The 22,983-nt window shown below is 41.8% G+C and overlaps 1 protein-coding gene across 3 annotated transcripts in view; it reads right to left on the minus strand.

Moving 5' to 3' along the window:
• Positions 1–677: 677 nt before the first annotated feature.
• The window catches only part of dph6 (diphthamine biosynthesis 6), a 264,965-nt gene continuing 242,659 nt past the window's right edge, over positions 678–22,983 (minus strand). For all 3 annotated transcript variants that reach the window (XM_055640695.1, XM_055640694.1, XM_055640696.1), the window contains 2 exons: positions 2,633–2,792; positions 678–1,057 (listed from right to left, as the gene is read on the minus strand). In XM_055640695.1, coding sequence (XP_055496670.1) covers positions 2,674–2,792 — 119 coding nt within the window. In that variant the 3' untranslated portion in view covers positions 678–1,057; positions 2,633–2,673. The remainder of the gene's footprint in view (positions 1,058–2,632; positions 2,793–22,983) is intronic.

Below are 22,983 nucleotides of genomic sequence, written 5' to 3' on the forward strand. Positions count from 1 at the left end.
AGAGAACAGATTGCCTGTAATTGCTCGAAAATGCCATAGACAAGCAATCACCACCCAGATTGATCTGTAAGTCCCACTGTACCTAAGGAAACTTTTTTTTTAAATTGTGTGGAAAAAAAAACCCTTACAAGAATGCACACCCACTGAATAAGCAAAGTAAAAAAGATCTGGCTATGTGGCAGCACTAAAGGGCAACCTGAAGATTGTTTTAACCATTTCAAAAGCCATGAAGAATCGTCCAGAATCACTTATGGATTAATCAAGGTAGAAGCAGCAAATTCTTTTCTCCAGAACATATCAATGAACCAGACAGGCTTTTGACAAGTTAGCAGCTTTCATGTGTTGTTGGCTTACAAAATGACTCATTATTGCCTTCAATTGAACATAGCTCTGTGGTGTTGTGTCATAACTTCTGCAATTTCGAACATTTTTAATGATGACAGTGAATGTCAGCTGTTTTCTTATTGTTTTAAAGAACAATCTTATCGGTATTTCACACTCAAAAGAAGAACATCAATAATTCATCTTTATCAGAGATGTCTTCAGTTACCTCAGTATCAGGTTGCCCAACCTGTGCGGTAACTTGTGCAAATTTATTGCACCGCGTATAAAGCTTGTGGAAATGAATCTCATCCCAAACAGGCTCTAAAGCATACTTCATAACACTTTCAAGTCCCAGATCAAAATGACTCACCAGGGAGAAGGAGCTTTAATCGGTAAGTACCTTGCTATTTTATACAAATACTGAATTGAAGGAAAGAACAAAGGTCATTATTTGCAACATGTCTCTATTTATGTGGCGCTGGGCTCAGTGTTTCAGGTATTAATCTCCAATGACACCGTAAATTTATCCAGTAGCTATAAGATGGTCGCACTTCAGGGCTGACCCTGGGCGGGATGATTGCTGCCATGGCTTAACGACCACAGAAAGTGAGCCTGCGTCTGGAGAAGGATCCCGACCCAAAACGTCATCCGTCCATGTTCTCCTGAGATGTTGCCTGGTCTGTTGAGTTACTCCAGCAATTTGTGTATTTATTTCTCTATTTTCCACAGCTACCTGGCAAACACAGTAGGAAGATGTTTAACATTGACAACACTGGCTTCATAGTTGGCACATTCTGTCAAAGCTTCCCGAAGAGGAATGGCCATTGTGACATGGTGTGCAATGCAACAGAACATTCAAGATTACTATTATATTTTATTGGCAGCTGATAAAAGAGCAGAGAGCAAAGGTGTTGCATATTCCAGCATCTGCTATTGAATTTAGTCTATAAACTCAGTCAAGTGAAAATCAAATCAGTTTTTAGAATCTGTGCATAAACTATTATGGTACATGCATTATTTTATTAAAGTTATCATGGACAATATCAGAAAGTCATTTTTACAATACGATTAGTTTTGTTTAATTATTTTATCGTCACGCGTACTGAGCTACAGTGAAAAGCTTTTGTTTCGTGCTAACCAGTCAGCGGAAAGACAATCCATGATGAAGGGAATAATATGAATAGCGATTCAGTGCAAGATAAAGCCAGTAAAGTATGATCAAAATTAGTCTGAGAGACTCCAATGAGGTAGATATTAGTTCAGCACTGCTCTCTAGTAGTGGTAGGATGGTTCAGTTGCCCGATAACAGCTGGAAAGAAACTGTCCCTGCATATGGAGGTGTGTGTTTTCACACTTCTATATCTTTTACCTGATGGGAGAGGGGTGAAGAGGGAGTGGCTAGGGTGCGACTCGTCCTTGATTATGCTGCTGGCATTGCCGAGGCAGTGTAAGGTATAAATAGAGTCAAAGGAAGGGAGGCTGGTTTGCATGATGGTGTGGGCTGCGTCCACAATTCTCTGCAATTATTTGCGTTCCTGGATGTAGCTGTTCCCAAATCAAGCTGTGATGCATCCTGATAAGTTGCTTTCCACGGTGCATTTGTGGAAGTTAGTGAGATTTGTTGCGGACAAGCTGAACTTCCTAAGCCGTCTAAGAAAGTAGAGACGTTGATGTGTTTTCCTGGCCGTTGCCCCAATATGGGTGGCCCAGGAAAAGTTCTTGGTGATATTTACTCCAAGGAATTAGACATTTTCAACCAAATCTACTTCTGCACCACCAATGCAAACTGGGGTATGTGCACTGTTTTGCTTCCTGAAGTCAACCATAAGGGGAAAGTGAGCAAGGTTGAGAGTTGCAGTTGGGAATCAAGACTTAATTTCTGAACCACTCCACTGCCCTGTTTGTAATTCAGCCTCTGTTAATTGTTAGTACAATAATGTTTCAATGAACAATGGTTATAACCTTAAAATGACTTTCTGATTTTGTCCATCGTAACTTTAATACAAGAAAGCGGGTACCATAATAGTTTATGCAGATTCTAAAAACTGATTTGATTTTCACTTGACTGAGTTTATAGACTAAATTCAATAGCAGAGGCTGGAATATGCAACACCTTTTCTCTGTGTGCTTTTATCAGCTGCCAATAAATATAATACTAAACTTGGCAGCCAACAAGAAATCCTTTGCGATTATTTAGACAGCGGTGTTATTCGCAATTCTTTCTTTGGTATCTTGGAACTGCTACGATAAACACAGGTGGGGATTTGCTTTTTGTTTCCTTTTATGAAAAGGGAGGAAATGGATTTACAGTAGCTACTAAACCATCATTCTCCAGCCTGTCAGTCTTCCTCAGTTGGTCAGCCAACAAGCGACATGCAGTATTTCCAGGTCGGGCAAGTCTGCTGCAGGCACCAAAATAAGCAGCGGATTTTTAGAGCCGAGTAAGTCTTCTAGAGATCTTGCCAAATCTAAAAATAACAAAGATAAAAGCATACCTTTTAATAACTAATTACACTCCTTCATGAATTGATGCAAATAATAACCATTTTAAATATTACATAGATAGGGAACATATACAGTTAAAAAAAATCCTGCTCCCTGAAAACACTGATTTCATTAACTTTCAACAGGGTGAGAAAGAACTCAATCGAAGAAGAAAGCTCTTTGTCTCAGCTGCTGCCACGAAAGAAAATATATTCAGTCTGCGAAGCCACGTTGTACTTTGTTAGCGGCATATGGCAAGCTGGGTTTCACAAACCTCACATCAAACATCTGAAGTACCCAAGGACTATCCCTCGGAGTATAAATTCCATACATGGCTTGTGCTGTGAAGAGGGGTCCCAGTGGGATTGGATTCCTGGTATTAGGGTAAGAAGTGATGTCCCAAAAGATGTGCCCTATGGTCAGTGGAGCACTTAACCCATTGACCAGGCCCTATATGATTATTCAGAACTTATTGATGTCTCTTGTTCCCTAGCAGATTGTGGAATATTCACATCTCCTTACTGTCAAAGCATATGGCCACTAATTGGACGCATTAGAAAGACAATAGCTTTGGCTTCATTGATGCCAAACTAAAGACCTACGGTGAATGACCCAAGACTGATTGTTTTTAATGCATGGTTTGCCTTCTAGCGAGTGATCATTAATTAGTTGCTACTTTTCTTTCCTAAGAACTTCGATTAAAAGCACGTAGCCATGGTTCCTCTCCTGAAAATTTGTTTTGAATATCAACAATAAACATAGGACTATAATGCAAAATTATAGCATATAAACTGCATAATTCTGTAAACAGCTAAATCCAACAGCAGAAAAATGACAAGATTGCACTACTTGTAATACAATGATTATTATGTACACAAAGCTATGAGAATGCAGCTTTAATATTAATTGTTTTGTGCTTCTGGCACAAACGGATCATTTATAATGTATGAATCATACAAACGTATTGTCAGGGCATAATTGTTTACTATAGATATTTAAAAGCTGCATATATCCAAGATTCTTATCTTAACAGAAATGTTGACCTTAAGCAAACTTTCATTGTAATAATAAAGACATTTAACAGTGTCCTTGCTGGCTGCCTTCAGATAGGTTTGAAGCATGATTAACATTCATTAGCACAAAACTAATAGTCTCAAGTACCTTGGCTACAATACCAAACAATCCCAACATTAGCTCGCTTCTGGGGTTCCGGGAAGTGGGGGGGGGGTTGATTTTAGTGGCATAACCTGATCAGTTCGTAGTGTCCTCAATTTGCTCATGGCATAACATACTAGTGTGTATGATTCAAATGTGAACTAGTTTTTTTGGAAGGTTTTTGCAGAAGAAATGCAGTTCTCAGGAAAGATGTCCTTGCCTAGAGTAAGTGAGAATGATCCTTACTTTCAAACTGTCCTCGTGAGCAAAAAGGAACTAGAAAGGCCCAAGATAAGGAATGTGAAGTTTGGAATGTCAACTTTATCTGCGTTCCGCATACCTAGAACATTTACTGAAATTTTGATGTTAGAAAAAAAAAAGTGAAGGTGGAATTTAAATACTGAGCCTTTCACGGTCATGAAGTAAAATTTTGTCTGAATTAGACTTTAGAATGTAGAGATGCAGCATGGAAACATGCCCTTCGGCCCACCAAGTCCATACCAACCAGCGATCACCCGTACAGTAGCACTATCCGACACTCTAGGGCCAATTTACTATTTACAGAAGCCAATTGAGCTACAAACCTGTACGTCTTTGGAGAATGGGAGGAAACCAGAGCACCTGGAAAAAACCCATGAGGTCATAGGGAGAATGTACAAACTCTGTACAAACAGCACCCTTAGTCAGGAACGAAGCCAAGTCTTTGACTCTGGAAGGCAGCACCAGCTCTACTGCTGCGCCACTGTACCACCCCTAATTGTGTGGTGTATTACAATAACTTTACATACATGCCGAATGCATTTAGTCCTGGACTCCTGTCTGAGATAGTGCTCTCTCTTTACATTTTTACTGGGGAGATATGTCAAGTTGATCTGAACACCAAGAACAAAGGAAGACTTCAGCTGAATAATAACCTTAGGGTAATGGTATCTGAAATAATTGGATAAATCAGTTGGTAATGCTGCAAAAAAACAGCTCCTCTTTCACATTTGGTGACATGTTCTCTTATTTGTCATTGCACAGCTGGTAGCACTGTATGTTCAGTAAGAAGATACTGCGTGGAAGCCTTCATTTTACTCATCATGTTACTTCTGGCCAGGGGGCACATTTGGAATTTTGCCTTCTACTGTGGATTTGCAAGCTAATTAATTAACTAAAACTAGCAGATTAATACAAATCTTTTGGGGCTTGAATGCTTAAATTATTAAACTTTCAATTATGCACTTGTCTCCATGGGGTATTTAAAAATTATATTATAAATGTAATTAAGTTTTGCTTCTTGGCAGCAATGATTTATGCAGGTTATTTTAAAAAGGTCACTTTTTGTTTTTATTCCATAATGGCTTATAATATATTGTTGGTTATGCCAGTGTTCCATTGCTACAATGATGGGGCCACCCATTTCAGAGACATCGTATCCAGTGGGCGGTGGTTAGAATGTAGAAAATCTGTTAGATGAGGAAAGAGAATATAAATAGCACAAACTTAATGCAGATGAAGTCGGCCCAGTGGAGGTGGCACAGTGACGCAACGGTTGAGTTGCTGCCTTACAGCGCCAGAGACGCGGGTTTGATCCTGACCACGGGTGCTGTCTGTACAGAGTATGTGCATTCTTCCTGTGACCCCGTGGGTTTTCTCCGGGTGCTGTGGCTTCCTCTCACACTCCAAAGATGCACAAGTTTGTAGGTTAATGGGGTCCCGTAAATTGTGAATTGTCCCTAGTGTGTAGGATAGTGCATGTGTACGGGGTGAACACTGGTTGGCATGGACTCCGTGGGCCGAAGGGCCTGTTTCCACGCTGTATCTCTAGAGTCAATGCAGCACTGTGATGCCACAGGAATCAAGAATGTTTAATTGTCACATGCACCAAAACAGAACATTAAAATTCTTACTTGCGGCAGCACAATAGTTTTGTAAGCAAGAGTCAAGAATGTTTAATTGTTATATGTCCCAAAGTGGAACAATGACATTCTTACATGCAGCACAAGCACAACAGGTTTATAAACACAGTACTCAATAGATAAACCAAAAACAAAAAAAATGTTCAATAAATGAAAAGCCCAATATAGTGTAAAATGAAACAAAGCCCACAGTCCCTAGTGCAACCCAGGCAGTTCATAGTTCGGAGTTTAGTTGGAGTTTGTAGTGTTCAATAGCCTGATTAGCACAATAGCATAATAGACAACGTAATAATCAAATAAATAAAGTTCAATAAATGAAAAAGCAATATTATGCAAAACAAAACAAAGCCCACAGTCCCTAGTGCAGGGGTGGGGAATCTTTTCATGTTGGAATGCCACATTAAGTTAGCTGTAATGTAATAAGGCTGCATCCAAGAAACTTCAATTAGATATACTTCACGACATTTATCTTGAAAGTTGTTGAAGAAATCTATTCCTCGTGTTCTACCCGTAAGAGTGCCCAAAGCGAGCAACTCTTCGTGGCAATAAAATAGCCTTCATGACTTACTAATGTTTTAATTGTGGCCGTCAGTCAGGGAGGATTATTTCGGTGAATCTTCTTTTACTCTTTGGTATTTTAAATACGTTCATTTTAAGATTAAAATAAAAATAATAAAAGAGGAACAAAAACATATTAATAAAAATAAAAGGATTTGTTCTACAAAATTTGGATTCATTAAAAAATGCCGCACTTAATGGCCTAGAAGGACATGACTTAAGGCCGCAGGTTCCCCACCCGTGCCCTAGTGCAACCATGCCAGTTCATCGTTCAACATTTAGTTGGCGTTTTGTATGTTCAATAGGCTGATGGTTGTTGAGTAGAAGTTGTTCCTTAACCTGGACAGCATGGTTTTTAGACTCCTATACCTGCTTCCTGAGAAAGTGGCCAGGGTGTTGTGGGTCTTTGATGACACTGGCTGCCTATTTGAAACAGCGCCTCCTATAGCCCCATCATACAAAGCCCCATCAAAATAATGCACAGAGGTCATCTCTATATGTGAGTGATGAAGTGCATGTGCTCTATTAGGTTAGTTGCACAACTTAGCATTGCAATGACTCAAGGAACACCGGATTATCTCTGAGCATAGATGAAGATATTAATTACAGTTAGATAGTCAATTTACTCAGCGACATCCTTATATAGGATTAGAGCCACCATGGAAATTAAGACTGGTGTTCTTTCCTCACAGCCTTGATATAAAAATAATTTCATTGTGCTTAAAAAAATGTGACTGTGCTGCCCAGCATTATTGGTTGAGCTCCTGGATCAACAACTAATCCCCAAAAGGAATGCTCTTTTGAAACTCCAGACTCAGCAAATACAGATGTTGAAATACTGCAAATGACTTCATTTGGTCAAGGTGGGGAAAGAAAAATGATCAGTACATGTCTGAACTTCATAGGCAGCTATAGTTTATTGTTTTAATATGATTTAACCTGACCGAATGACTGATTTCTGGAAATAATGTGAACCAACTGAAAACTGAAATACTATTGACTTTATGTTTAGTGGCCTGACACAATAGAGTGAATCGGGACAATACAGAATGTATGGATCGCCAGCTTCCTTATAAAGAGATAGATTTCCTGTAAATATTAGGGGGGCACAGTGGCACCGTTGCAGCCTTACAGCGCCAGAGACCACGAGGTCAATCTTGACGCTGGGTGCTGTCTGTACGAAATTTGTATGTTCATCTTGGGACAATTTGCAATTTTTGCAAAGCCAATTAACGTACAAACCTGCAGGTCTTTGGAATGTGGAGAGAAATTGGAGCACCCGGAGAAATCCCATATAAACACGGGGACAACGTACAAACTCTGTACAGACGTCACCCGTAGTCAGGATCGAACCCGGGTGCCAAGCACTGTTAAAGAAGCAGCTCTACCACTGCGCCACCATGCCGCCCCGCCTGTGATTCTATCCTTTTCCATGCCATTCCATCATGCACATACACCCTCATGGGAATATCATCTGGAGAAATCGATCAGTTTTGGTGTAGATGAATTCTACTTATTATCAATCTGATACCGAAAAACCTCTTCCGACACTTTGCCATTTGAGGTCTAGGGGGACTTGATAGAGGTCTTTAAAATGATGAGAGGGATAGACAGAGTTGACGTGGATAAGCTTTTCCCACTGAGAGTAGGGAAGATTCAAACAAGAGGACATGACTTGAGAATTAAGGGACAGAAGTTTAGGGGTAACATGAGGGGGAACTTCTTTACTCAGAGAGTGGTAGCTGTGTGGAATGAGCTTCCAGTGAAGGTGGTGGAGGCAGGTTCGATTTTATAATTTAAAAATAAATTGGATAGTTATATGGACGGGAAAGGAATGGAGGGTTATGGGGGAGGGTTATGGTCTGAGTGCAGGTAGATGGGACTAGGGAAGAATACGTATTCGGCACGGACTAGAAGGGCCGAGATGGCCTGTTTCCGTGCTGTATTTGTTATATGGTTATATGGTTACTCTGGATCAGCAGCCAGCTTTCTATTCTGTTATTGTGTATCCCATGCAAAACTCTGCTGGTGTTATCTTCACCCATAACAAACAGGCAGAGAGTCACCGAGAGATATGGCACAGAATCAGGGCTTTGGCTCACTGAGTCGGCAGACTGTCAACTACCCATTTACATTAATCCTACTTTACTCTCCTCAAATTGTCATCAACTCCCCCAAATTCTACCACTGATCCACACACATTAGGACTAATTAACCTACCAACCCGTCTTTGGGAGAACGTGCAAACTCCACCCAGACAGCACCCATGGTCAGGCTTGAACCTGGGTCTCTGGTGCTCTATGTTGCTGCCCACAAAGATATACTTCATATATTCCCATCTCCTTATCAATAATATATATATATATCAATATATATATCAATATATCAGCACCACCGGTGTTGTATGTATGGTGGTCGTATTATTCCTCTGTGATATCCCACATCCCAAAGTCACGCACATTGTTTGGTTAATGGGCCACTGTAAGTTGCCTCTGGTGTACAGCTCAGTGGTAGAATCTGAAGGGGAGTGGATGGGAATGTGGTGAGAAAGTAGATTCGGATAGGTGTGGTGTAATAGAAGGGTTGATGGTCAGCATGGACTCAGTTTACTGAAGGGCTTCTTTCTGGGCTGTGCATTTCCATGGGTTTATCCTTGCTACTTAAATACCCTGCTTGTTCCTGGCCCAACAGGCACAACTTCTTTCACACCCATGACCCGACCAACCCTCATGTCTTGCACCATGGACTTTTGGCCTCTCCACCATTCTATTGGCATAGTGGATAAATGTCACTATTTATTATTTGCTGTGATCACATCAGCAGAGTTTTGCTTGGACTACACAAAAACAGAAAGGAAGACTGGTCTGGAGAGCAATGGATTGAGTTAGGATAGGTTACATGATTTACAGTTAATCCCAACACTTCACCTCTTCTACAAAATTCCTATAAACAGCCTCTTTAACAACCAACTCTTGGTCACTTTTCTAAATATTTCATTATTGGGACAGATGTCCATTTACAAATAATGGCACAAAGCACTGAAGTAACTCAGCGAGTCAGGCAGCATCTCTGAAGAACGTGGACAGGCGACGTTTTGATTCTGAGAAGCAGCAAGGAGGACTTTGCTATGTTAAAGGCACTGCTTACATGAAAGAAGGATATCAATCATGAGATTTTAACATTAGACAAACATGACATGATATTTTTGGCTTCAACTAATCCACTTGCAATGCAGAGTAAGCTCCTGGCTGCCTCAGCTATTGTAAAGGGATTGCAACAAGCAGCTTTACTGGATTTCTCCCTTCTCTTTTCCAAGTCCTTCCCTCTTTTATTATTTCTTATCATCTTAATTTCTTTGCTGTACAAGTGGGCGTGAGACTTCTGACATTTTTTCCTTCCAAAAGACTTCAAAGCCAATAGAGATTTCATTTTGGGTAATTGTCACTTTTGGAATTGCCAATTTTTATCTTAAAGACAGTCAACACCTGTGATTAACTTTACAGGTGGTTTCTTGCATGAAGAGCTGTTTTCTTTCCACAAAGGAAAAATTGAATAATCCTTTGGTCATGCTTTTTGAGGTGATTTAAACATGGATGAAAGATAAATTTAAATCACATTGCTGTTTATGATTCAGTAATATCTATAATAGTCAAACAGATTTCTACTCTCATCATTAACAAAAAATACATTAAAACTCCGGTTTGTGTTAGAAAAAGACAAACATTGTTTGGGCTACAGAGATTAACTGTAGGTAAAATTCAAAAGTCAGTTTTTATTTATTTATGGAAATAAATATTTTGGCATAGAAACAGGCCCTATGGCCCAACTTGCCCATGCAAACCAAGATGCCTCATCTACATTAGTCCTGCCTGCATTTGGCCCATTTGGCCCAAAGACAGTGGAACAGTTGGCCGGGTGGTGTAGCGGTAGAGTTGCTGACTTACAGCGCCAGAGACACGGGTCTGATCCTAACAACGGGTGCTGTCTATACAGAGTTTGTACATTTTCCCTGTGACCGTGTGGAATTTTTCCGGATTCCACAGATTCACAAACCTCTGACTAAAGAAATTTCTCCTCATCTCCTTCCAGAAATTCCTCCTCATCTCTTTCCTCAAAGAAAGTCCTTTAATTCTGAGGCCATGACCTCTAGTCCTAGACTCTCCCACTAGTGGGAACAACCTCTCCTCATCCATTCTATCCAAACCTTTCATTATTCTGTACGTTTCAATGAGGTCCCCCCTCATTCTTCTAAACTCCAGCGAGTATAAGTCCAGTGCCATCAAACATTCATCATATGTTAACATACTAATTCCTGGGATCATTCTTGTAAACCTCCTCTGGACCCTCTCCAGAGCCAGCACATCTTTCCTCAGATATGGTGCCCAAAATTGCTCACAAATTATTCCAAATGCGGCCTGTCCAGCACCATAGAGCTTCAGCATGACCTCACTTTGTTTGTATACAAGCCCTCTAAATAAATGCTGGCATTGGGTTCGCTTTCTGAACAAACAAGAGGAAAGGAAACAGGTGGGAGGTGGAGAGGAGGGCCGGATTGTGAGGAAATAGTTGCACATCCAGATGGAGCAAGGGAGAGGGGAAGGGTTAGTTAATTACCAAAAATCGAAGAATTCTAGAGCAGGACGTCACTGGCACATCTGCCACTGGAAGAGTGGGAAAGAATGCAAAGGAGGTCTATAAGGATGTTGCCAAGACTTGAGGGCCTGAGCTATAGGGAGAGGCTGGGCAGGCTAGGACCTTATTCCTTGGAGCGCAGAAGGATGAGGGGTGATCTTATAGAGGTGGCCAAGGTCAAGAAGATATATAGGGTAAATGCACATAGTCTTTTACCCAGAGTAGACGAATCAACTCAGAGCACAAAGGTTTAAGGTGAGAGGAGAAAGATTGAATAGGAACCTAAGGGGCAATGTTTTCACACAGGGTGGTAGGAATATGGAACCAGCTGTCAGAGGAGGCAGTTGAGGCAGGTACTATAACAATATTTAAAAGACCTGAACAGGTTCATAGTTAGGAAATGTTAAGAGGGAAATGGGCCAAATGCAGGCAGGTGGGATTAATGAAGATGAGGCATCTTGGTTGGCATGGGCAAGTTGGGCCAAAGGGCCTGTCTCTGTGCCGTATGACTTGATGCCCCTTAGCCGATGTTCCCTGAGGAGTCAAACACTGTATGAAAGTTAAGCCATTTGAGGCTTCAATATTTGCACATTCGTTTGCGTAATGCCCCAGTCCCACTTAGGAAACCTGAACGGAAACCTCTGGTGACCTTGCGCCCACCCCCACCCCCCCAATGTTTCCATGAGTCGCCAGAGGTTTTGGTCACTCGCCTGGAAAGCCTCGACCGAAGCGTTAGCTGCATCTACTGACCAAAGATCCTACAGGATCTTTGCTACCGACCGCACAGACACACACATCGCGAAGGTGGGGGCCAGGTACAGCGGGGGAACGTTGTCTGCGCGATGAAGAGGAAGGTAAACCGCTGCCACAGAGCACGCTAAGTCCTTTAGAGAGCGCGGGAGTGAGGGAGAGAAGGGGGGGAGAAGGGGAGAGAGAGAGAAGGAGAGAGAAGGGGAGAGAAGAGAGGACAGAGATGGGGAGAGAGAGAAGGGAGAGAGAAGGGGGGGGGGGGAAGAAAGAGTGGAGACAGTTTTAAGAAGTTTAATAAAGTTAGTGGGCATTTTACCTTCCGGCGGATCTTCTGGGTCCTGAAAACCAAATATCCTATAGGATCTTTGTTGAAAACTCCAATGAGCCAATCAAAATGGCCGGTCTGCGAAGGAGATTGCCTTCGAATGCCTGTAAGTAAATAGCGAGCCCACTCCACTGGCTTCGACAAAACGGCAACCTATTTTTAGTCGAGACTTTCGACCATTAGGGAGAGTGACCAAAACCTCCGGGAACCTCACGGAAACCTTGGGTGGGGCGCAAGGTCACCAGAGGTTTCCGTTCAGGTTTCCTAAGTGGGACCGGGGCATAACTTTTCAATTTCTGAATGGTTAATGTTGGGAGTTGCCAGGAGCTCGGTGAATAGCTGCTTGCACATCTCTGGAAGAATGTGCCTATTTACCGCAAAGATGGAGCTTCGTCAGATTAATTTTTCACCGGTATGGTAGTGTTGCTGCCTTACCGCGCCAGAGACGTGGGTTCGAACCTGATCTGTTTGGAGTTTGTTTGTTCTCCCCGTGACCTGCGTGCTCAGTGTACTCCCACATTCCAAAGGCATACAGGATTGTAGGCTAATTGGCTTGGTAAATTGTCCCTTGTTTGAAATGAAATGAAATAAAATGATTCAATTTATTGTCATTGTCAGTGTACAGTACAGAGACAACGAAATGCATTTTTAGCATCTCCCTTGAAAGGGAGACACAGGGCGTCGCGGTGTGCCCGCGCCTGCCGCCGTACATTCCATTACAGGCAAAGGTGGGTGAAGTGTCTTGCCCAAGGACACAACGACAGTATGCACTCCAAGCGGGATTTGAACCGGCTACCTTCCGGTCACCAGCCGAACTCTTAGCCCATTGTGCTATCTGTCGCCCTGTGTAGGATAGTGCTAGTCTGTGGGGATCGCTGGTCGGCGCGGTCTTGATGGGCCAAAGGGCCTCATTCCGCCCTGTATCTCGAAACTAAACTAAACATTGTGCAGTTTTACATTGCTACCAATCAATACTCTGATTCAAGAACATGGAAGTACATCTCACACATACTCCAGTTTACTGCCAAGGCACCAAGACGGCGGATTGGCCTATTCAGAGAATCAGACATATTTTAACTAACTATAGTTAACAGATATTTGGAAAATTACAATTGCAATGCTTTCAGAGCAATTATTTTTGACCAGAAACATCAAAGATAAACAAGTACAGTAAACATGAAACCACATAAATTAGGAGCACTGCAAATCTGATGTTGTTGAACACTTCAGATTTCAACAGTGTGAAGTGTGAACACCTCACACGCATTCTTTAATTGGAAGAAAGACTTACAGCCTTCCCTCCTTTCACACTTTCTTCACATGTGGTAAACAATACCTCAATATCACGGATCTAATTTCACACATGCAGTAATTAATGACTCCTCGGTTGGACATTAAACTGCACCAGGAAAATGGGAGGGAGCCCACATTTGGCCTGGTGGAAACCAAAGTGGAAATTAATGCTCAATACCTCGATTGTAGTGTAACAAGTCTGGGCTCAACGCTAACCCAAGCCACGCCACAGTACGCCACCAATACTTCTATCTACAGTTGTAAAAATGGTGGCATTCGGTGGCTGCAAGTAGGTGCTCAATGTCATTCTTGAGCTCAGAAAATACAGTGGCAGGACAACACCCAGCTATGAAGGAGGTGCCAAAGAGTGGTGGTGGACACTGCCCGGTCCTTCATAGGAACCAACTTCCCCAATGTCAAAGGGATCTACAGGAGTTATTGCCTCAAAAAGGCATCATCAAGAACCCACACCACCATTGCCACACTCTCATTTCACTCCTGCCATCGTTACAGGGGGTGAATGTTGTGGTTGTTGAAGTTAAGTCATTCCAGCCCCACTGCTGGAAAAGGCACAAAGTGCTGGAGTAACTCAGTGGGTCAGGCAGCATCTCTGGAGATGGATATGTGACATTTCATGTCTGGACCCTGAAAACTCCAGAGCCTAAAAACTGTAATGTCCGGGTTCAGGAACAGCTTCTACTCAACAACCATCAGGCTATTGAACATTACAAACTACAGATTTTGATTGGGCTCCGTATGATGTGCTACAAGATGCGCTGCCTCAAAAGGCTGCCAGCATCATCAGGGACCCAAACATCCTGGGCCATGCTCTAAGTTCACTCCTGCTATCGAGAGGAAGGTACAGAAGCCTGAGAACTGTAATGTCCAGGTTCAGGAACAGCTTCTTCCCAACAACCATCAGGCTACAAGAGTGAACATTATCCTCGGTTCACCAAGAACCCTAGGGAGTAAGATGAAAGGACTTAGTGCAGTCCAAGAACACTCCAAATAAACTCTGAACTACACCGATTTGGGTGCATTAGTTTTGTCTTTTTGCACTATTATCGTTTGTTTTACTGTGTATATGTGTATGCATGTATGTGTGTGTACGTCTATATATAATATGTATATATACACACAAAGTTATATTAAAAAATAAGATAGACATATATACACATTACTTTTTTTGTTTATTATATTGTTTATAGATAATAGACAATAGGTGCTGGAGTACGCCATTTCGCCTTTCGAGCCAGCACCACCATTCAATGTGATCATGGCTGATCATCCCCAATCAGTACCCCATTCCTGCCTTCTCCCCATATTCCCTGACTCCACTATCTTTAAGAGAGTACTGTGTTGACATATACTGTTGTGCTGCTGTAAGTAGGAATTTATTTGTTTGTTTAAAAAAAAATTACTTATTAGAACAATACAGTGGTACCTTTTTACAGGTTCCCAAAATTGTGTTAACATAATACATTCTCTGTACAACTCCTTTTTTTTTTATAAAGAGAGAAATAAGAAAGAAAGAGATAGTAAAGAATAGAGGAAAGTGTGTGTGAATAAAAGGAGGGAAAAAGAGATAGTGAGGAAAATAAATAAGCAAGAGAGGAAAGCAGGAGGGAGATTATCCAATCGCCACAAGGAGATGATTTTTTATATTCTTGATCATCTTTCACCCATACCTGAAACTTTTAATTTTTATGACACTGTTGCACCACATGAATCCAAGAAATCAATAAATGGAGACCAACTCGTTAAGAATTGGTCTTGTTTGTCTATTAGGAGGAGTCTAATTTCTTCCAAGTGTGCTGTGTCCAACATATTACTGATCCATGTTTTAAACATTGGTATAGTAGAATTTTTCCAAAATTTAAGTATGTTTTTTTGCTGTTATTAACCCATAATTAAAGAATGAATTTTGGGGTATGTTTAATTTGTTCCCGTCTCCCATTACTCCAAATATAATAATTTCAGTATTAGGTTCCTTTTTTTTTAATCTTAAATAGATTTGTGAATATATCAAATATATCACACCAAAATGTATGAAGTTTTGTGCATGAAACAAAAGAATGTGTGATATTGGCATTTTGAGAAAGACATTTATCACAGATGGGAGAGATATTTGGGTAGAATTTATTCAACCTAGTTTTTGAATAATATAATCTATGTAAAATTGAAATTTATTTGTTCTGTTTGGGACATATGACAATAAGATTTTTGAATTCTTGAGGTGCTGTGTTTTGGTTGGGAATAAAAGATGACAGAACAGTCATTTAAATCCCATGCTACTGGTGTAAATGGTTTCATCTGCCTTCTTGAACCACTGCAGTGCTCACGTGAAGATGTACCTACATGTAGTTGTGTTGGCAGTCCCAGAGTTTAGTCCTAGTTCTGAAGGACCAGTCAGAATGGTGTGTGACCTTGAGGAAACCTGCAGGGAGTGGTGCTCCCACGGACCTACTATGCTCCTCTTTCTTGGTGGTAGAGCTCTAGGATTTGGTAGGTGTTTGAGGAGCCCAGGAGAGTGCTTGCAATGCATTTTGCACATGATGCACTCGGTTGCCATGACGTACCACTGATGGAGGGAGTGAATGTTAAAGGGCCTGTCCCACGAGCATGCAACTGCATGTTAAAGGGCCTGTCCCACGAGCACGACTAAACTGGAAGCGGGGGCCGCGCGGAGGTCGAGTGATCCCCGTACAGGGCCTGTCCCACCAGCAAGCGACTGCATGCGGCGAGCTCAACCAAACCGGAAGTGGGGGCCGTGCGGAGGTCGAGAGATCCCGTACGAGTTGACGTGAAGTTCGAGCGAAGTCCGCAGGAAGTTCGCGTCAGGCGTACAGCGTCAAGACGCTGCGTACGGCGTCGAGACAGTGCGTACGCCCGTCGTGGCGGTGCGTACGGCCTCAATGCGGCTGCGTGCCGGTAGGCCGTTGCCGAGCGGAATTTTTGAAAAGTGTCAATTTTTCGGAGCCCCGCGCGATGTCGGGACCACCTCCGCACAACTCCTTACGGCTCCGGCGATCGAAGTGGGACCGGCCCCGCAAGGCCGTACGGCTCAAGCGACCACGTTAGGTCTTGTGGGACAGGCCCTTTAGGCTCATTGATGGGGTTCCAATCAATATGGCTGATTTGTCGTCGACAGTGTTGATACCCGAGAGTTATTTGGAAGACGCACAGACCCAGGTATGGAAAGATACAGAATGGAAACAGGCCCTACGGCGCATCGATACAGAATGGAAACAGGCCCTACGGCGCATCGATACAGAATGGAAACAGGCCCTACGGCGCATCGATACAGAATGGAAACAGGCCCTACGGCGCATCGATACAGAATGGAAACAGGCCCTACGGTGCATCGAGTCCATGCCCACCATCGATACTCTGTTCACACAAGTTCTATGCTATCCTACTTTCTCATCCACTTCCCGCACGCTAGGGGAGTCCAATTAATCTACAAATCTGCACGTCTTTGGGATGTGGGAGGAAACCAGAGCACCGGGAGGAAACCCATGTGGTCACAGGGAGAACATGCAAACTCCACACAGACAGCACCCGAGGTCAGGAACGAACCTGGGTTTCTGGCGCTGTGTGGCATCAGCTCTACTACGGTGCTACTGTGTCTCATGTGTAGAGTACTCTACCACCGTCATGACCTGCCTTTTAGATGGTAAAAAGACATTGGTGTTGGAAGGAAACAAGTCCCGATGGGATAAGCAGCTTCTGACGTGCTCCAGTAGGCACAATATTTAATGTGGCTGTTCCTGTTAACTGTCTGATCATTGTTGACGCATAGGGCGTATATGATAGGTTACACATGATAGTAATGCCACTGATGGAGGTTATTGTCTTCCTTTGCTACAGTGTTAACACCCCACGTGGGACACGAGACATGCGGATGGTATTTGGGCCGCACGTTCCTGAGAGATGCTTCTGGTGAAGATGAACCGGTATCAGGATTTGCTGTACTTAGAGAACTGACGATCGAGTATCATTCTTCCAGTGCCCACTTACCTTGGGGTCATACAAAAACTGCCAACACAATTGTAGAGGTTAATTCACTCAGAGGATAAAGGGCAGCATTTCATGAGCAGGTATTCCAGGTCAGAACAAAAGTGAGCTAAGGCCGACACACCGAGTGCACCACGAAGCACTGAACTTCAAGCAGACTCGGCCTTTTGCCTTACGAGGATTTCTGTACGGTCCATATGGTAAATGGAGAAACCCTCAGGCTGTATAGCAGGGTCAGGTGAGACAGGCATGAGGCACGTTTCAGTGAAACAAAGAACACAGCAGTCTCTGATCTCTCTTTGAAACTGCAGCATGGCTCTAAGGTCTTCAAGCTTGTTCTCGAGTGATTGAATGTTAACTGGAAGCATGCTGGGGAGGTAGGTCCAGAATCCCCACCGTTTCAACCATACCAGGAACTCCTCTTATAGCCACTCTTTCTCGTTTTGTTTGTACTCACAGCTGTGCAGGAGCGTCAGCTCCAATAAACATCCACAGCTCCCAGGGTTGCTTTGATTTAGTGATGATTGACAGGAACATTTCAGTGGAAACGAAAGAACTGCAGATGCTGTTTATACCAAAGATAGACACAAAGTGCTGGAGTAACTCAGCGAGTCAGGCAGCAACTCTGAAGAAAATTGAGGGCAGTTATTTTCTAGTTTCATGGGGAATGAGTGCCACACAAGAAAACATTGGGCCTCCTTCCCACCCCCATGGTGTGTTTCTGTCAGAACATTTAACGGGCTGATTGGGTGTGGGTCCCGAGTGGTCACCTATCCTTTTTCACCAGAGATGCTGCCTGACCCGCTGAGTTACTCCGGCACTTTGTGTCTATCTTACGAAAATCTCAGCACTTCCTCAATGCTGGAAAGTATAGATAATATGGAAAAAGGATCATCCAAGGCTGTCTTAAGAGCAGCTTTAAGTGAAACGTCGCCTCTCATTGTTGCCATTTTGTCTAAGAATCAAAGGAGGGCAGAAGATGGAAAGCTGAAATAAAAGCAGGAAATTCACGAACGCTCAGCAGATCAGGCTGCATCGCTGGAGAGAGAAAACAAGTTGATGTTCGAAGTCTGATGTAAGATCATTTTCCTGAAATATTTTAATCTCCAGAGTTGCTGCCTGACTTGTTGAGTTTTTACAGAATGTTTTGTTGAATTCAGTGCGTTTGAACCGCTTTGAAAATAGTTTATTGATTGATAATTAACGCAGTCCCACCACTGACCACCACTATCAGCTGGGTTCAGTGCAGTTCTTGTTGTATTCATAGCTTGATCATTCCATACACCAACCCAGGTTTTAAGTTCATCTGATTTACCCACAATACTCTTTTCTTTCAATTTAACTGGAAGGACATTCCAGTTAAACCCCACTAGTTAAAAGTCATACAGCACGGAAACAGGAACTTTGGTCCAACTGGTCCATGCTGGCCAAGATACCCCATCGAAGCTTGTCCCATTTGCCCATGTTTGGTCCATATCCCACTAAACCTTTCCTATCCATGGACCTGTCCAAATGTCATTTTATCTAAGTTCTATTCACTTTAAAATGCCTCAGGGTGTCCAGATTTCGCACATTTTCAAATTTACATCACAGGCTTTTCTTTCTATGAATAAACAAAAGGCTTCATTTTTCCTGGTAAACGAAAGTAAATAATCTGAATATTAATTTTGAAATATTCATTCAAAACACTCCATTAAATAGATAACTGCAGATAGACACTAAAAGCTGGAGTAACTCAGCTGCACAGGCAGCATCTCTGGAGAGAAGGAATGGGTGATGTTTCAGGTCGAGACCCTTAACGTCACTCATTCCTTCTCTCCAGAGATGCTGCCTGTCCCGCTGAGTTACTCCAGCTTTTTGTGTCTATCTTCGGCTTACACCAGCATTGGCACATTCTTCCTACACAAATAGATAACTGCGGTGTTATTCTTGTATACGATTCCAGAAACCTTTAAACAAATCAGTCAGATAATCAAACAGTCCTACTAAATCTCCACGCGTGACTACATTAATGTCCTAATAACTCCTCACTCTCAGCCTTCCTTGAATGAAAATGTGATTATTAGGCCAAAATTTGCTGAAATGTTGTGAAGGCTGAATTGTTGCTGTTTGGATTAATCGGGAGAGTCCTGAATCGTGAATCGTTTAAAGAAGATATTTTCTTCTTTAAACACATGCTGATAACAACATAGGTTATACAAAAATCGTAAAACCCATAATAGATGAGAATTAAGAAATGGGAAGTAAACAGGCGTAAGATCGAGGAGGAAGGTGATTTAGGGAGAGTGAAGTTAAAATTTAACATTTTGTCGGAAAATATGGTAGAAAGAATGAGAAGCAGAAAGTTACAAAAATAAATAAGGATTTTAAATAAAAGTCCACATTTAAAAAATCTCCAGCAAGTTACTACCTGAAGAATACAGATGCAGCAGTTTTAATTCTACATATCCAGGGAGGGAGGGGGGGGGTTATTGTTAGCCATTTACAATGATGTAGTAATATTAATAATAACTTTCTGTTGTAAGTATAGTTGGCAACCAGCATGCAAATGCAACAACTTTACAAAAACATCCGATATGCAGTTTAAATGAAGTCAAAGGTGGAATGGTGCAAGTGGTACAAAGACTTGCATGAATTTCTAATGTAGAGGATAGTGCTTCTTTGCTACAAAACATTAATCACTTTGCAGAATAATAATGTCTTGTTCCATATAGGTTGAATAAAAGTCAGGATGTCAGGATGCAGCATAAGAGTTTGGTTAGGTCACATTTGGAATATTTTATGCTGTTCTGGTTGCCCCATTACAGATGTGGAGGCTTTGAAAAGAGTGCAGAGGAGGTTTATTAGAATTATGCCTGGATTAGGGGCAAATAGCTACGGGGAGGTTGGATGCATTTGGATTGTTTTCTCTGGAACGCTGTAAGTTGCAGGGAGACCTGATAGAAGAATATAAAATTATGAGAGGCATAGATAGAATTGACGGTCAGAATCTTTTTCACAGAATGGAAAAATCATATTCTAGAGGGCATAGCTTTAATGTGAAAGGGGCAAAGTTTAAAAGAGATGTGCGGGGCAACTTTCTTTACACAGAGTGTGCTGAGTGCCTGGAATGTGCTGCCAGGTGGGTGGTTGAAGCAGATATGATAGAGGATTTAAGAGGCTTTTGGAATGGCATATGGATATGCAGGGAATGGAGGGATATGGAGTATGTGCAAGTGGATAAGAGATGGTCTTGGCAAAATGCTTGGCACGGGCATCGTAGGCCTAAGGGCCTGTTCTTGTGCTGTACTGTTCTATGTTCTATGTATGTTGTTAATCTTGTTGGCAGACTGGCAGAGTTGGCCCCAGTAACTTTAAAACATCAACTCTCTTACATGATTTATTACATCACATCATACTTTGGCTGAAAAAAGGGTCAGCTTCAAGCAACTTAAAAGCAACTTGTTTGTCTTTATGACCATGTCTGACAAAAGTTCAGCAACATTTTTGCTTCAATTGGAGCAACACAAATACGATGAAGAAAAATGCATCCAGAACTATTATATATTAAAACATTTTCATTAAATTTACTACACAATAGGAAGTGTAATACCTGCTTTAACACACCCATGTTACACATGTGCCTCCTATAAATGCAGTCAGAAGCTGTCCTTGATAAGTGCATTTGAGTAGAAAGGCTAGATTAACAACCATGAAGAACATTAAATCTGAACCCTGTATGTGGTGGTGAATCCGTGAAATTCTTTGCCTCGGAAGACTGTGAAGGCCAATTGAATGGATATTTTTAATGCAGAGATAGATAAATTCTTGATTAGTACAGGTGTCAGGGGTTATGGGGAAGAGAATGGGGTTAGGAGGGAGAGATAGATCAGCCATGATTGAATAGTGGAGTTGATGGGCCGAATGGCCTAATTCTGCACCTATCATTTATGACTGTATGTCCTCATGATACCCATTAACCAAGCAGTAATCAGGGCCAAATCAGAAGCGTTACTGATCCATAAACCCCTTTAGAAAATGGTAGTGTAGATTGTTGAGAATGTTTCCTAATTTAAAGGATCACATGCAAAAATCCTGGGGAAATATAAGGAAGAGTCAAATTTTTAGATACAATATACTTAATAAATTATCAGGACAATTTCCAATTTTGAGGGGCTTATTGCATTCTGAATGCTAGCAGAGAGCAAAAATAATCATCTTATTGTGTGATAGGAGCCAAATAATTCTGCAATCTCTAGTTTCCACAATCTCTACAATTTACCTGCAGGCTACGATTTCAAAATGTACTTACAAAAATCTGCAAATCCAATGAGCTGCAGAAATTTAAATTAGCTCCAATTTATAAAGCAATTTGGATGCCATTAATTTCTCAGAGCAAAGAAAAACATGCAAAGATGTTTGAAATGTTTTCTTTGTGGCATTATATTTTAGCTTCACTCAAACCACACTTCTATACAAATCTTTCAGAGTCAGCAAGTTCTGAGTTCAAATCCCACTCTAGGACTGACCACATGATCTTAGTTGTCAATTCACTGTATTGGAGTGCAAAAGGAACAATATATCAACAGAGTTGTGACCTCAAGGTTATCATGGTAATGTTAATAGATCTTCCTGTTTTGTGGTTTCAAGGGATTGCTGAACAGAAAGTTACACTTTCCAGAACAATACTCCTCTCTTTAGACATTAGAGACGCAGCATGGAAACAGGCCCTTCGGCCCACTGAGTACGATCATTTTGTTTCGCAAATTATTGGCATTTCACTTGGTCAGTGAACTGTATAAATTGGGGCTAATTTAAATTTCTGCAGCTCATTGTATTTGCAGTTGTTTGTACGATGGGACACCTTGGTCAGCATGGGCAAGCTGGTCTGAAGGGTCTGGTTTGATATTGTACGACTGACTCTCTATCTGCATAAAATACAAATAAGTTTCAACTAAGTTCATTTTTTTTACTTTAAAAAACTCAAACACAGAAAACGAAAGTATGGTTCAAAATATTTTCAATTTCACTTCCGGTGGTGCCATGGAGCAGTAAGAGGCGCTGCATTTAGCTCCGCTCCCAAAAAAAGCGCTAAAAGCACTAAAAAGCCTGTAAAAGAAAAGGGAACCGATTCAAAAACACTCACTGGGGATGCCTGACATCACGTAAGTGACGTCATCAGAAATCGCCGCAAACTAAATGCCAAAACGGTATTTATCTAAACAACCCCTGACAAGATCTTTAACCAGACTCCGGCTCGCTCAAGAGTTGGTGAAAACACCTCAGACAACTCCAGAAAGATCTGAAGGACTAAGATTTAATACTGATATGGAAGCAAAAGTAAAAGAACAAGAACAATCTCTAAGAGAAGCTGTGCCAAAGGACTTTGCTGATATGTTGCATAAAGAGATTTCCCTGCTGTCTTCTCAGATGGGAAAGTTAGAAACAAGATTGGATGTCGGGAATAAGGATATTGTCTTTAAAATTGGTACGCTACAGGACCGTATTGAAGAAGTAGATACCGATCTAAGAGAAGAAATTGAACGGGTCGAAGAAGATTGCAAT

This window comes from Leucoraja erinacea, chromosome 9, assembly GCF_028641065.1.
Source record: "Leucoraja erinacea ecotype New England chromosome 9, Leri_hhj_1, whole genome shotgun sequence".
Classification (NCBI taxonomy): domain Eukaryota; kingdom Metazoa; phylum Chordata; class Chondrichthyes; order Rajiformes; family Rajidae; genus Leucoraja; species Leucoraja erinaceus.